This window comes from Arachis stenosperma, chromosome 5, assembly GCF_014773155.1.
Source record: "Arachis stenosperma cultivar V10309 chromosome 5, arast.V10309.gnm1.PFL2, whole genome shotgun sequence".
In the NCBI taxonomy this organism is placed as follows: Eukaryota; Viridiplantae; Streptophyta; class Magnoliopsida; order Fabales; family Fabaceae; genus Arachis; species Arachis stenosperma.
Genome location: NC_080381.1, coordinates 21510869 through 21527260, shown reverse-complemented (window position 1 = coordinate 21527260; position 16392 = coordinate 21510869). Strand labels below are relative to the sequence as shown.

Here is a 16392-nt window from a genome sequence, read left to right as displayed (position 1 = left end):
TAGGCGAGTGTTCTAATACTATAATCTAGTCCAAGTTGGAGTAACGCAAGCCTTGATTGCTATACGACAAGTGCATCAAAATTTCCTTGCACACTGCGATTTCCCACTTCTCAATAATACGAAGTCACGAAGAAGTTCCAAGTTACCTCACCCTCTTTCTCTTTGACTTCTCAGACAGCAAAATCAGACACATATTCCAACCAAGTACCAACTCTCGTGTGAGTCGACGAGTAACATAAAACAACCACAACGATACAATATCAAAGTTTTCAAATTTGTTCTTTGCTTTTGTTGGATTGTTCAACGAATAACTTCTCCAACGATTCCAAATAAAGCATCAATTTAAAATTATTTACAAACATCAACGCTGCTCATTTTCAACGATTTGGTAATTATCTTAACCTACTTAGTTGTACTTGCATTTCCCACCGTAAGATTTCCAAAGCAGGGAGGGTTCGGCGTTTCGACCACGTTACCTTCTTCCCAGGCATACACACACCAACTCTTAATTACTATTTCACACTCCACTAAGCACTTGGTCGTTTCATTTAATTGAATGCAAGGCATGAAGAAGAACACACACACGCACGCACACATGGAATTGAGCAAATTTAATTAATGAATTATTAGCTACTAATTCAATTCATCGAAATACACTATATACTTTTTTACTTTTGCGAAAGGAAAAAGAAAAAGAAGAGAGCAACGATGTGAAACTCTGTTTGATTCAGGTCAGTATCGTTGAGAGAGTGACACGTGGCGGCGCCTGATGTGAGGAGAGACGATGGAAATGAGTCCACCCAGTGGGGGTCGCATCTTTGACCTGTACACCATCTCGTCGTAGGGTCTACGGTAGAACTTCAAGTAAGCCACGAACGATTCCCGGCACTTCTCTCCTCTGCTCACGTGTCCCTCTCTCCGGAAGAACGTCGCCGGCGACTGCAGAAACGACGCCCGCGGAGTTCGTGGCATCGCCGCCTTCACGCTCGGATCTCTCGGCGTCACGCGCTGCGGCAGAGGAGTCGACGGGAACAGCGACTTCCTGGCGAGCCTGGCGGCATGGATGGTGGCGTCGCCACGTGGCGTCCTGGAAGCTGGAGATGCAAATGAGAAGGAGCGAGCATTGAGTGGGGAGATGCGGGCCTGGCCCATCATAGGAGATGGGCTGGTGGGCCCAACTTTGGATGCTGACGTGTCTGCCATGCTGAGGTACCACGGCTTGAGCGAGTCAAATGATTGGGAGACGGTGAAGGCGAAGCGCGAGGAGGAACATGAGCCAACCTTGGCCGTTGATTGGATCGTGGAGTGGTCGAATCGGAGGGACGAGGCTCGCGGGTGATATGCTGCGAAGTCGTTGTATTCCAGCGACTCTTCGTAATCCAACGATGATACCACCGTGGTTGCTGCTGATAGCTCCACGAAGGCACGAACACCCTGCACCCGCAATCACAGGAATCATATGATAAATGTTTCTCATGTACAATTATATTATGCCCATGTTTGTGTTGAAAACAGGATACTATTTCAGTATTTCAATTATTAGTTGGGTTTGAAAAAGAAGACATGTGGATTTGGATTGTGGGGCATCCTTAAAAACAGAGCAGGATGGTGGTCCATTGACATTGATCGTAAATGGTCAAACACAATAGAGGAGTATGCATAAAGCATAATGCATGAAGATTATATATTTTGAAATTGGAAAAATGGTGATATGAATGTTAGTTACCTTCCAGATGTAAGCAAAGAGAGAAGGAGGGTCTATGACAAATGCTTTATAGAGTCTGCCTGGGTAGTAGTCGCCCACTATTTTCAGCGCTGCCAGCAGCAAGTTCATAAAAGCAGATGCGGATCTGTAAAAGCCTGCGCAACCATCCATCAACTATTAACTCTTCTACTTTAACAAATCTTAATTACATTTCAGGAGAACCAATTGTGAGACAGAATATTAGTGCAATTCCCGATATATAATAGGAGCCTAGATCCTCACTCCGGATACTATTATTTAGTTTCTGGCTGGACTTACTTGCATCCAACAAAATCACAAATTGTTCTGCGTTTTTAGGCATCACCGAAATGGCTACCTCTATTGTGAACACCAACAACCGAGTAAGCCTTCAAAATTTCAAAACAAATCGTGTTAGAAACTAACTCATCAAAACAGCCTCATTTTTCTTGGTTTTTTGGAAGTCTCATGTCTTACCATTTTTGAGAATGTATCTTTTGGTAGTCTTGCTTTATCCGAAAAATCTGTTATACCAATTAACTCAAGTCATTAACTCAGAAAATCAAAGAACCTAATGGAACCGAACCAACAACGGTGCTGAAATCAATTACCATAACTGGCCTGGATTGGTCGTCATGGCCAGCCACATAAGCCAAACCATCAGCCAGTTCAGCTGAGAATTCATCTGCTATCAAATTCTCTGTTTCCAATAGAAAAGCACAAAGAAAAAAAAAGAAGGAAAAACTAAATCAATGAATAAGTTGAAAAAGAAAGAGATGAGTATGGAAGAAGAGGGTGACTTTAATGATTGGGAGAAATGGCCCTGCATTTTACTTTTAAGCCTTAATTCAAGGAAACAGATATTGAAATTTCAAACAACAGAAAAGAGTCCATGTAGTTTAATTTGATGATGATAGCTTTGCAGAAAGAAGAGAATAATATGTACCGGTGCCTATGGAGTCTCTCCAAGAAAGGCAAGACTTGAGTTGCTTGGCAGCTCGTTTGACATTGTCACCCTTTTGTTTCAGAAAGCGTTCCACACAAGCATAGTTGCAGAACTTCTCCTGTATTAATTAGTTAAATGAATCATGCATTTCGATGAAGATTTTATAAATTAGAGTTGGTTGATATATAGATACCTGCTTAACAGTGAGTTGGGTTTGTTTTCTGATGAGCTCAAGAACCGCTTCAACTTTTGCTGTGTCTCTCTGCTTCTGCTGCTGCTCTTTCTTCCCCATGTATCTTTTCCAGAGAAGATCATACAATACAATGATTATAATGAAGCTACGGATCTCCAACAACAGAGACAGAGAAAGAGAGAGAGCTAATATACCAGACTTCTGCTTCACGCCAACACAAATTAAAGCAGAGAGAGAGAGAGAGAGAGAGAGAGAGAGAAAGTTGAATGAATGAATGAATAAATAAAGCAAAGCTAAAGGAAGTGGAGGGAGTGTGTAGTGTATATATAGGAAAACGACGGTATGTAACGGCGTTATATATCAAGCAAAAGGAGAGGGCTTAATTGCTTCCGCATGCAAAATATCGAGAAATTGAAACCAACTACTCTCTCTCTCTCTCTGTTCGAAAACACTGCTTTTTTTGGTCAATCTCATGAAATATATGGGTCACCACTGCAATCATGCCCCGACACCTTTTCTTAACGGAAAACGCCTACTTAATCACACTTCTTTTCTTTCAAGTTCTAATTTATTCTCTCTTTTTTTTCAACTCTAAATGAATGTTTATTTTTTAAAATTAAGTAATATTAATTCATGTGTGTTTTTATAACAATAATTATTTAAAAGGGAATACATGCGCAATCGATATATAGTTGACACAATAAGAAGTTGGTGTATAAGATTTGGAAACATGAATAATGTATGTATGGCAAAGTGGCATTGACTTTTCATATTGACAGTTCAATTATTATGCACGAAAGAGGGGAACTGTCAACTGTGTTGCTATGCATCATGTGGGAAATGCTGCGCACAGTGACATGGCATGCCATGCTCTCTTCTTTCTTTCTAAACATATCATGAATCCATTTGTTATGTATGTGTATATGTATATGTATCATGTATGTACGTAGTATGTAGAGGTGTATGTTACTCATGAGATCAGTAATAATCAGCACGTGAACGGATTTTGCGGGATAACCACTAACCTATTTTGATTTACAAACACATTTTGATTTTCCTTAGCCTCTGAAACAACAGTGACTAATGTTGTTTGTTTATAAATGGAAAACAGCCAAACCCTCTATTTGGTTTTGCTTACCGTGCTACGAAATTCAAAGTTCATGTTTCATCACCCATGCATGCATGTACGCTCTTGCTTGATTTGTTTGTTTCTCGTAAATTTCCACAAACAAATAATATTCACTTTTCACCTTCTTCGCTTTTCTGCATTATTCAACTGTTTTAAACACCTAATTGAACAGTCGTGTTAGTGTGAATGTCATGCTTATTATCTTGATCAGCCTCGGTTTTTGTTTTATTCTTATATCTCTATCTATATATGGTGTTAGTCAAGTTCCTCAATATAGTTTCTCTTGTCTCCAAGTTCATTCATAAGATGATAAGCAATTATATATGGATCGGAGAGAGCTATTCTACGTACATACAACTGAGATTCGGATTATTATTCATTTGACTGGTTTCTTTCATTAGCTTTTTCTGAATTTGAGGTGAGACACATATTTGATTCTTTTAATTATTAAGAATAATGAATTGGAGGTTTGCTATCATTGTTAATATGTATAACTAGCTAGGTTCGTTCATGAATGGTAAACTTCTCCAATGTTATTAATGTCCACTTGCATCTATCAATTATTGGTGGGACAATTTATATATATCAAGCTAGTTATTTTTCCGTATCAAAGCTCACATTTGTTCACACGTTACAAGATTCATTTCTACACCGCCATACCATTTTGCCACATGGGACATGCATTGGAACTGAGCCAATATATATAATATAATACGATCATGTTAAAAATTAAAAAAAAAATAGTCAAAATTTATTCTATTAATAAATTATGTTCATTACAACAACAACAAAACTTTATTCTATTAGGTGGGTCAGCTATATAAATCAAACGATGTTATTGAACTCTATCATATATTATGTCTATAAAGAAATCGTTTACATATAAATCTTGTTTGACCACCTCATAAATAGTCTTCCTAAGTCTTCCTCTATTGTTCACCCCTTATTCATCTTCCATTTCATTCACCTTTTTGACTATGTACTCTGTCAGTCTTTTTCTTACATGTCCAACTCACCTGAAACGCGATTCTACCATCTTTTTCACAATAGGTGCTACTCCAACTCTCTCTCTTATATCTTCGTTCTTTATTCTATCTAATCGTGTATGACCACTTATCCATCTCAACATCTTCATCTCTGACACACTTAACTTATGTTCGTGCTCTCCTTTGGCTGTCCAATACTCTGTACCATAAATTATAGCTGGTCTGATAGCAGTGCGATAGAATTTACCTTTAAAATTTAAAGGCATTTTTTTGTCACATATAAAATAGACGCACTCCACCATTTTGACCAATTTGCTTAGATCCTATGATTTATATCTTGTTCAATCTCTCCATTATCATGTATGATGCACCTAAAATACTTAAAACTTTTAACTTTTCTTTGAATGTTTTCTCCAATATTCACCTCTGTATTATAGTTTTCTCTTCGGCATCTGAACTTACATTCCATATATTTCGTCTTACTACAGCTTATGCGCAGACCATATATTTATAGAGCGTCTCTCCATAAATCCAACTTCTTATTTAGGTTTTCTCTTGACTCTCCTATAAGGACGATATCATCGGCAAAAAACATGCATCATGGCACAGGCTCTTGGATATGTTATGTGAGTATTTCCAAGACTAATATGAAAAGGTATGAAAAATTCCTCTGTTACAATACCTTGAATCTTCACACTAGTTGTAGCCTCATCATACATGTCTTTTATTGCATGAATATATGCGATCCTTACTCTCTTCCTTTCCAAAAGCTTCCATAAGACCTCTCTTGTCACCTTATCGTACGTTTTTTCCAAATCAATAAATACTATATGTAGATCTATTTTATTACTACGATACCTCTATATTATCCTTCTTAATAGGTATGTAGCTTCACTGGTGGATCTGCCTTTCTTTCCAAGGCCCATCTAAACTTCAATCGGAATATTATCGGATCCTACTGCCCTGCCATTTTTCATCCACTTTAGAGATTCTTTTATCTCGAAATCTCGAATCCTTTGATAGTAGTAAAAATTTTGATCTTCTTCCTTCGTGCTTAACCAACCAAGGCTCGGAAGAGTCTTCTATCCTTCATTAAATAACTCGTAGAAGTATCTCTTCCACCTTTCATTGATCTTCTCATCCTGAACCAAAACCTCTCCATTTTTATCCTTTGTGCACTTAACCTGATCCAGGTCTCTCGTTCTTCTTTCACGGCTCTTTGCGATTCTATATATGCCTTTTTCTCCTTTCTTTGTACCTAAAAACTGGTAGAGACTCTCATATGCTCTTGTTCTTGCTTCACTTAGCTTACAACCACTTTTTTCCTCTTTCTTAGCTGCCTTATACTTTTTCCAATTATCTGCATTGCGGCACTAAGACCACTCTTTAAAGCACTCCTTTTTTACCTTTATCTTTTCTTGTACATTCGCATTCCACCACCAGAATTATTCCTTGCTCTTGGTCCTATCCCTCTAGATTCACTAAAACTTTCTTTTGCTGTTCTTCTAATAACTTCTGCCATCTCTCTCCACATCTTCTTCGCGCTTCCATCTCCTTCCCACTTTGCCTCTTTTCCTACCAGTCTTAGGAAGAATCTTTGTTCTCCACCTTTTATCTGCCACCACCTCGTCCTTGAATTCTTCGTATGATGTCTTTTTCTCAACTTTTGCTCAACGCAAAAATCCATGATGAGCATCCTATGTTGTATTGTTAAACTCTCTCCCGGAGTAATTTTACAATTAGTGCAAAATTTTCGATCGACTCTCTTCAAGAAGTCAATTTGAGAGCTTGTCATGCCACTCCTATAGGTTATAAGATGTTCGTCTCTTTTTTTAAAACATGTATTTGCGATGAAAAGGTCAAAGGTTAAGGAAATGTCCAAAATAGTTTTACCCTCGGTATTGACCACCCCGAAATCATGGCCTCCGTGAATACTTCCATACCCAGTCACTTCTCTTTTAACATGGCCATTTAAATCTCCTCTTAAAAAATTTTATCTCCCGAAGGTATGTCTTAGACCAAACTCTCTAAATCCTCCCAAAACCTTATCTTGTGTTGCTCGTCCAAACTCACTTGTGGTGCATGGATGCTAATCACATGAAAAATACCTCATTCCACCACAAGTTTGATAGAAATGATTCGATCACCCACTCTCTTGACATTCACTGTGTCCTTCTTCTACTACTTATCCACGATAATACCTATCCCATTCCTATTCTTCACCTTTCTAGTATACCTTAACTCGAGGGTATCCAACTCTCTAACCTTCGCACCAACCCATCATTTTGTTTCTTGTAGGCACATGATGTTAATCTTCCTCCTTTTTTATAGTATCCACCACCTCCATGAATTTTTCTGCTAGAGTGTCTATATTTCATGTCCCAAATCTCAACATTTTGTCGCTCCAACCTTTACTTTTACCTTTTTTCTTTGTGAACTAGCTTATTTACCCTCGTCCGTTTAGGAAAATGCGGAAACCCTTGCTCATTTAACACTACACCCGGATACTGATGCAGCGGCTCTTGCTCATTTGACATTGTACGCAAGCCCTATAGCGCGTTGCATCCGGACAACAACCTAACTTTAACATAATAACGTCTTTATCTATGTAATGAAAATTCGACTAAGAAGCTTTTATGTTGGCTGTTGAAGGCCTAACACAACTCTCCTCCTTTATCCGGATTTAGGACCGGCTATGTACCGTAAATATAGCATAAGCGGAGTTGTTTATTATTAAATATTTTTAGATATAATAAAATAAAAATTTACAGATAATTGTATTTATATAAAATTAATTTTTAAAAATTGTTTAATAATTTGATAAATTTGACTAAATTATTATCTAATTATTTTTAATTATCAATTTTACGGAAAAACAATGCATATGAATGTTTACTATATAATAATATAATAGTAAAATATACATATGATATGCGAAACGAAACAAAATCTTGTACTATCAAGGTTGTGTATTGCATGTATAAATCTTAACCTTGATATAGTCTCCAAATCTATTAATACAGTGATGATTAGCATTCACAGTTTATATAGGACTCAGTTATTCTATTTCAAGCAGGATGGTCAACTCACCATAAAAACCCCCAAACCCTGGTGTTTCAACGGTTAAATTCCATATTAAAAATAATAACATAATAATTCCCCATAGTAGTAATAATGAAGCACATCGAAGTCCATTTATAATTTATAGAAGTCCAAGCTCCGTTGTCTTTACGGCAACGACCCACAAGAGAGGTCAACTAAAGAAAGAGAAATATATAAATGATGCATGCTTAAGACATTCTCTACATGTCAAATTGAGTAACAAATCTTTCTTACCTCGATCTTCTTAATTAACCCTTCTTTTAAACTTTCACTTCTCTATACATATCTCAACCTTTTGCATTTGTTTAATACTGTAGCAAAAGTCTGGAAGTGTGAAGCCGGATTCCTACTTTCGAGAACCTAAGTCAATATATATATAATATAAGTCAATTAAATAATTAAGAAGCAGAAAAAGTTAAAAGAAAACCAATTAGAAACAGGTTAATAAAAGGAAACAGTGATGAAGCAAAGCTATTAACCAAGCCAAAACGGTATTTAGGGTTGTAATTAAGTTGGGTCTCCCAAGGCTAATTATTCATGGTCCTTATATGGTTAAATTATAGAAATTAATGCCGGAGTTGGAATTTAGTGTGAATGCGGTTTCATTTGTCCTCATTCAAACATTAAATAGATTCTGTACTCTTGTCTCTCATACGATTATCATTGTTTTGTTGAAACAAATAGTCAAGTTGGGACCTTATTACTCATTTGTATTTAAGTCCTGATTAAGTATAAAATTTATCACAACAATATGCTTTTGGGTCAGGTTGGCTTAGTTGAGCTAAAAGGGACGACTTTTGGCTTCAAATTCAGCCACGTGGCCAATTGTACTAAACTTGGTTTCTCTTGTTACACAGCACAACCCCAACTTAAGGAAAATAAAATAAAATAAAATGTTACATATATATCATATTATATGATTTCAAATTTTGAAAGAGCATGCACGGTCTCTGCTTCCCTCCTTGGGCTTAGGCCAATGCATATAACATTACATGAACGCCACCCTTTTAGCTAGAACACCCACATCATGATTGAATCATTACACTTTTTAAATTCGCTTTTGTGCTGAGGCTCACACATACATAGTAATAGTGATTTTGCTAGAAGGAGGATGGTAAGTTGTACAAATAATAAGTAACTTTCCAAATGCTCTGGGTGAAGGACTAATAGGTGGCCTAGTTTTTATTGTCCGAAAGATTGAAATCGACAGAAATTTTTTTAGAGTTGATATATGTTCGGTGGAGGAATATTATTATAGGACGCATTCTGGGACAAAATATGCATGTTATGGTGCATGTTCCCCCACCTGCAAAGTGATAAATCATACCCTACAAACAACAAGGAAAATTTGAAATTTAATTAACACTCACTTGGCTATTGATGGGATAATAAATATAAATCAATCAATATTTCGATGATATTTGAAAGAAAGGTTTTGGTTGAAAAACTTATCGAAATTTATTATATAGATAAATATGGCTAATTGATTATTACAAATCACAAAATCTGCTGTCCCTAAGACTCTTCACTTGTATAATTTAACTAAAAGTGGTTACAACCAATCGTCAATGATTAAGTTAGAAATTGAACGTGATAATGTTATTATAAACACATCGTAAAATATAGATATATATAATTTGTCAGATACTTGTGCAATGATCTTTCAAGTTATATCTAATTTTAGGTTTAGCCCTCCCCTAACTTCTAATTTTAGTTCTCCCTTTTCTTTTATGAAATTAATTTTATATACCTAATAAATTTACTTTTAGGCCCAATGTCTCTAACCTAGCTCCGTTCCATGTGTCAATAATATTTAAAAAAAAAAGTCAAAATAACCTAAATTTATTTTATTTAGTATTTATTAATTATAATAATAATTAATAAATATTAGATAAGATAAATTTAAATTTTTTTTGTCTTTCTAATATTACCGTAATAATATATCTTTATGTTTTGTTTTTAATATATGAACATTACTTTTATAAATAAACACCTAACTCAATCTTTTTCTATTTTTTTTAAGGACAAATGATTTCTGTAAAAAAAAGATATATTGGTCCCTAATAAAATTATTTTTTTAAACAATATAATTTTTCTATTAAAAAATTTATTAAACAGTAATAAAAATTAATTTTGTGAAAATTATTTATAGTTTATAGAGATTTTAAATTTTTATAAATTATTAATAAATTTATTTTTTAAAAATTTCTTTATCAATGGCGGTTAAAGAAAAAAAATATTATAAAAAAATGATATTACAAGAAGAAAAAATAATTATAATATGAAAATCTTTCAAAAAGAAAAAATAATGTTGCATAAGAAATGAGAAAAGAGAATAATAATGATGTTAGTGATGTTGATAGTATTGTTATTAGTGTTGATGGTAGTAGACGAGATAATGGTAATAAGTAATAACACGATATAATTGTATAATTAAAGTAGTTGAGATAATAGTCAGTCTTATTGTTAAAAATAATTTTATGAAATTTAAAATTCTATAAACTACAAATATGTTGATTTCTATTTCTATTTAATGAATTTTTTAATAAAAAAAGTCGTATTATTTTGTTAGGAGTCAAAATATTTTACTTTTTAGATAAAAATGGTCTTATTCTTTAACAAAATAAAAAGAGATTAAATTAAATATTTACTTTTCGTTAATAATGGTCTGAGTACTATTTGATGATTTTCAATTGACAAAATGTGAATAAGCAAGGTTTTATTTTTTGATTATACTATATGTATATCAAAATCAGCTATTAAAACTAGCTATCAATATAAAATACATGTTGATATGGTCACCATCAAAATCATAACTCGTCATTTGCCGTTATTATTCGGCCCTTATGAGCTATAACTCGGCGAAGTTAATAACGTCTCAAAACGGCAGAGATAAAATCGGTTACGAAATTAATCATCAGAAACGGACGAATAATCATCAAAGACGCAACGGACGAATAAATGTCTATAAAAGCGAAGGTAAAATAGCTTTCTGCATTCATTCTGAACTGAATATCATCTACTGACTTAAGCATTGGAGTGCCTTTGCAGGTACACTCCTCCTCCTCGGTATTACTCGCACTCTCATATACACGACGAACACAGGAAAGTCGGACCTCGAAGGACAGGCATTCAACCTAGTGGCACATAGCTCGGCTAATCTCAAGAAGTTATAGCCGATCTACTCACCAGGCAAGATCAATTGGCGCCCACCGTGGGGCCGAGGAAATCACATTTTTTCTTTTGGTCTCATCACTTCCGTCTGCACCCATGGCTGATGTGCCGCCTCCTTCACTGTCCGAACTCATGCGAATGGTAGCTGAGCTGCAACAAGCTAATCAACGGATGGCTGACGAGAACCAGATAATGGCAGCTCAAATTGCCGAACTGAACCATGATCGGATAGAACACAACGATGCTCGTCAGGAGGGAAATGAGGAACATCAGTCCCAACCGACCCATGTTTCAGAAACCACCCAACACGAAGAGCAACAGCCAGAGGACGAGAAAGAAGAGCCTGGAGACTTTGTAGGCCCTTTTACAGAAGAAGTAATGAGTTTCGAATTGCCGAAGAGGTTCACCTTGCCATTGACCCTCACGCCTTATGATGGACTCGGTGATCCGAAGAAATTCGTGAAGAAATTCCGATCAATAATGATCGTCAATGGTGCATCAGATACAGTTTTATGTCGATGTTTTCCGAATTATTTAGACGGTCCTGCACTTGATTGGTTGTGTGCTTTGCCTGCAGGTTCCATCTCCCGCTTTCATCAGTTGGCGAAGTTATTCGAAGAACATTTCGCCGGATCCGCAATATACTTGCACGATTCCGATTACCTGAACACTATCAAACAGGGGCCAAACGAAAGTTTAAAGGACTATATGACTCGCTTCACCAAGGTCGCGATCAGCATACCAGACCTCCACCCCGAAGTCCATCTGCACGCACTAAAAAGCGGCCTCCGACCCGGAAAGTTCCAGGAGACGATCGCAGTAGCAAAACCGAAGACTCTGGCAGAATTCCGAGAAAAAGCGAAAGGCCAAATTGACATCGAGGAGCTCAGACAAGCTCGGAAATCCGACAAATCACTCTTCCGTGACGAAGATAAGAGCTCTCTTAAGAAAAATTTTAAACTAACACCTCGTTTTGATTCTTATACACAGTTTAACACCAAGAGGGAAGACATAATCAAGGAGATCTTGAACTCTAAACTAATCAAACCGCCAAGAAAAGCCGGCACCTACCAGGATACAAGGAACGTGGACAAGTCAAAGTACTGCACTTTCCACCAGAAACACGGGCACAATACCGATGACTGTGTAGTCGCCAAAGATCTTCTAGAACGACTGGCACGACAAGGACACCTTGACAAATACATTGGTGGTCACATCCAAAAGCGTGGCTCTAATTCCACAACAACCGATCTCCCTGACCAACACCGAGGAAAAGAAAAGACGTCCTCAGGTCCATACGAACGACCACGAGGTATAATTAATTGCATTTCAGGAGGATACGCAAGTGGAGGACACTCAAATTCGGCAAGAAAAAGATCGTTTAGAACGATATACTCGGCAGACGTATGGAAGCAAAACACCACAATCACTAATCCTCAACCAGAAGTCACTTTCACACATGCCGACTTCAACTCCAACATACAAAATTTGGACGACCCTGTGGTGATCACCCTTCAGCTAGGAGATCTATTAGTAAAGAAAGTACTCTTAGATCCCGGGAGCAGTGCCGACGTTCTGTTTTACTCCACATTTCAAAAGATGAAGCTCAGCGACAACACCCTACAATCCACAGGAGGAGATTTGGTCGGCTTCTCAGGCGAAAGGGTTCCCGTCCTCGGATCAGTGTGGTTACAAACCACACTGGGTGAGCAACCTCTATCCAAAACTAATGATATCCAATATTTAGTAGTTGACTGTTTTAGCCCATATAACCTTATTCTCGGCCGACCATTTTTAAATAAATTCGGCGCTATTGTATCTACAGTTCACCTCTGTGTCAAGTTCCCACTGCAGGATCACCAGGTCATTACAATCCATGGAGACCACAAAGAGGCAAGACAATGCTACAACATCAGCATGAAACTCCAAAATCGCTCAACAAAACAAGTCAACAACGTCGGCATAAATCAACAGGAGGACACGCTTGCCGAGCTTGATCCAAGAGCCGATTTCCTTGATCGCCCAAAACCCTCTGATGACCTACAGAGAGTGTACTTCAACGATGACCCTAATAAATTCACATATGTAGGCACCTCACTCAATGCATCCGAGTTTCAAGTTATAACAACCTTCCTACAGCAACACGCCGACCTGTTCGCATGGAAACCATCAGATATGCCGGGAATCGACCCACAGATCATCAGCCATAGATTAGCCATAAACTCAGCAATCCGACCAGTACAACAGAAAAAACGCAAACTCGGCGAAGAAAAAAGGAGAGCGTCAATGGAAGAAACACAAAAGTTAATCAACGCAGAATTCATCAAAGAGATCAGGTTCACCACCTGGCTAGCAAATGTGGTAATGGTAAGAAAACAGAACGGTAAGTGGCGCATGTGCGTCGATTTCACTGATTTAAACAAAGCATGCCCAAAAGATTCTTACCCTCTGCCATCCATAGATTCTTTAGTAGACAATGCCTCAGGCTACGCTACTTTAAGCTTTATGGATGCATATTCAGGGTATAACCAAATAATGATGCATCCTTCTGATCAAAATAAAACAGCTTTTATCACCGATTTCGGTAACTATTGTTATAAAGTTATGCCGTTTGGACTAAAGAACGCAGGTGCAACTTACCAACGACTTATGGACAAGGTATTCGCCAAACAAATAGGCAGGAATATTGAAGTTTACGTCGACGATATGGTCGCCAAAACAAAAGTCGGCGATGATCACATCCGCGACCTTACCGAGATATTCGGCCAGATTCGCCAATACAATATGCGTCTCAATCCCGAGAAGTGTGCATTTGCAGTCCAAGGGGGTAAGTTTTTAGGTTTTCTACTAACGTGCAGGGGAATAGAGGCAAATCCAGACAAATGCCGAGCAGTGCTAGACATGACCAGCCCCAAAACAATAAAGGAAGTCCAACGCCTCACAGGACGACTCGCTGCCCTGTCAAGATTTGTTCCCTGCCCTGCCTCAATCTCTATCCCTTTTTTCCAAACAATTAAAAAGAAAAATAAATTTGAATGGAACGACGATTGTGAAAAGGCATTTTCAAAATTAAAAACAACCTTATCACAACCGCCGATTCTACAAAAACCCCTACAAGGGGAGGATTTATTTCTATATCTATCAGTTACTGACTGGCAATAAGCTCGGCCCTTGTTACAGAAAGAAAAAAGGATCAGCATCCAGTATACTTCGTCAGCAAGACCCTCCAGCAGGCCGAACTCAACTATCCGAGGATCGAGAAGCTTGCACTAGCACTAATATTCTCGGCGAGACGCCTCCGACCTTACTTCCAAAGCCACGTTATCCACGTCAGAACCGATCACCCACTAAGACAAGTTCTCCACAAACCAGAAATTGCAGGTAGACTCATTAAATGGGCAGTTGAACTATCAGAATTCGACATCAAATACCAACCTCGGGGACCGATCAAGTCACAATTCCTCGCAGATTTCCTCGCCGAACTTACAATGCCCTCAGAAGAGGACCATCCAAAACAATGGACCTTGTATGTAGACGGCTCTTCCAATAACGAAGGTTGCGGGGCCGGAATTCGTCTGGAGGACAGCGACGGATTCATATTGGAACACTCAATACACCTCGCTTTCAAAGCGAGCAACAATCAATCTGAATATGAAGCACTACTCGCCGGATTACGACTCTGTCTAGATCTTCAGATCTCCTCCATCAAGGTATTCTGTGATTCATTGTTAGTCGTACAGCAGGTAAATGATCTATTTCAGGTAAAAGACCCCCTACTATCTAAATATTTGCTATTAGTAAAAAAGTTAACAAAAAAATTTTTTAAATTCGAGATACAGCATATACCACGTGAACAAAATCAAAGAGCGGATATCTTATCCAAGCTCGGCAGTACACAATCCGATCTATCAACATTACATCAGTTCACAATAAACTCACCCACTGTTACTCTAACAACCGTGTTAAGTGCTTCACAGGAAACAGATTGGAGAAGCGACTTTATACATTATTTACAAACAGGTAACATTCCACCAGGGGCCACGACTGATAAAAAGTTCCGCCGCCAAGCATCTTACTTCACAATACTCAATGGAACGTTATATCGCAGAGGATTTACTCGCCCCCTCCTCAAATGCCTGAGCAAAACAGAAGCAGACATAGCGCTAGCAGAGGCACATGAAGGAATCTGTGGCACGCACACAGGGGCTCGAAGCCTAACATCAAAAATCCTCCGAGCCGGATTTTTCTGGCCAACTATGAAACGCGACAGCGAACAAAAAATAAGATCTTGCAACAAATGCCAAAGACACGCACCACTGATACACATCCCCCCCGAACAAATGCATCATTCAGATATCAGCTGGCCATTTAACCAGTGGGGTTTGGATATACTCGGACCGTTTCCTACGGCACCGGGCCAGCTAAAGTTCCTTATTGTCGGAATTGACTATTTCTCCAAGTGGGTTGAAGCCCAACCTTTAGCAAAAATAACATCACAACACATAATCTCATTCACATGGAAGAACATTATTTGCCGTTTTGGAATACCTCAACATATCACAACTGACAACGGCCGCCAGTTTGCCGATCAGAAATTTCAATCTTTTTTGCAGAATCTTAAAATAAAGCAGCACTTTGCCTCCGTCGAACATCCTCAAACAAACGGACAAGCTGAGGCTGCAAACAAGGTCATCCTGCATGCACTAAAGAAAAAACTCGACGACGCCAAAGGACTATGGGCCGAGTTAATTCCTGAAGTACTTTGGGGATACAACACCACCCCACAAACATCAACAAAGGAAACGCCATTTAGACTGGTTTATGGGTCGGAAGCAATGATCCCTCTAGAAATCTCCCAGCAATCCATCCGAACATATATGAATAATCAAGCAGAAAGTCGGAGAACCGAGCTCGACCTCATCGAAGAAGTACGAGACATCGCCGCCCTGAAGCAACGCGCAGCACAACAAGTAATAGCTCGTCAATATAACAAGTCGGTCAGAAACAGATCCTTCGCTAAAGGAGACCTAGTCCTCCGCAAAACAGAAACTGCTCGGAAGCCATCAACACATGGAAAGCTAGCCGCCAATTGGGACGGCCCCTACCGAGTTTCCGAAGCGCTCGGCCAAGGAGCATACA

The 16392-nt window shown here is 38.2% G+C and overlaps 1 protein-coding gene across 1 annotated transcript; it reads right to left on the bottom strand.

Annotated features, from left to right (window-relative positions):
- Positions 1-504: 504 nt before the first annotated feature.
- Positions 505-3135, bottom strand: LOC130979787 (uncharacterized). Its single transcript, XM_057903332.1, has 8 exons — positions 3057-3135; positions 2863-2965; positions 2670-2787; positions 2335-2423; positions 2201-2247; positions 2024-2112; positions 1727-1860; positions 505-1434 (listed from the first exon to the last, which is right to left on the bottom strand). Exons 2-8 carry the CDS (start codon positions 2959-2961, stop codon positions 733-735), a joined length of 1278 nt encoding a protein of 425 aa, XP_057759315.1. The 5' UTR covers positions 2962-2965; positions 3057-3135; the 3' UTR covers positions 505-732.
- Between the last annotated feature and the right edge of the window lie 13257 nt (positions 3136-16392).

Coding starts and splice junctions, on each gene's coding strand:
- LOC130979787 (XM_057903332.1), bottom strand. CDS start 2,961: ATGGGGAAGAAAGAGCAGCAGCAGAAGCAGAGAGACACAGCAAAAGTT. Junction 2,788..2,862: donor CCCAACTCACTGTTAAGCAG/GTATCTATATAT, acceptor TAATTAATACAG/GAGAAGTTCTGCAACTATGC. Junction 1,435..1,726: donor TCTTTGCTTACATCTGGAAG/GTAACTAACATT, acceptor TTGCGGGTGCAG/GGTGTTCGTGCCTTCGTGGA.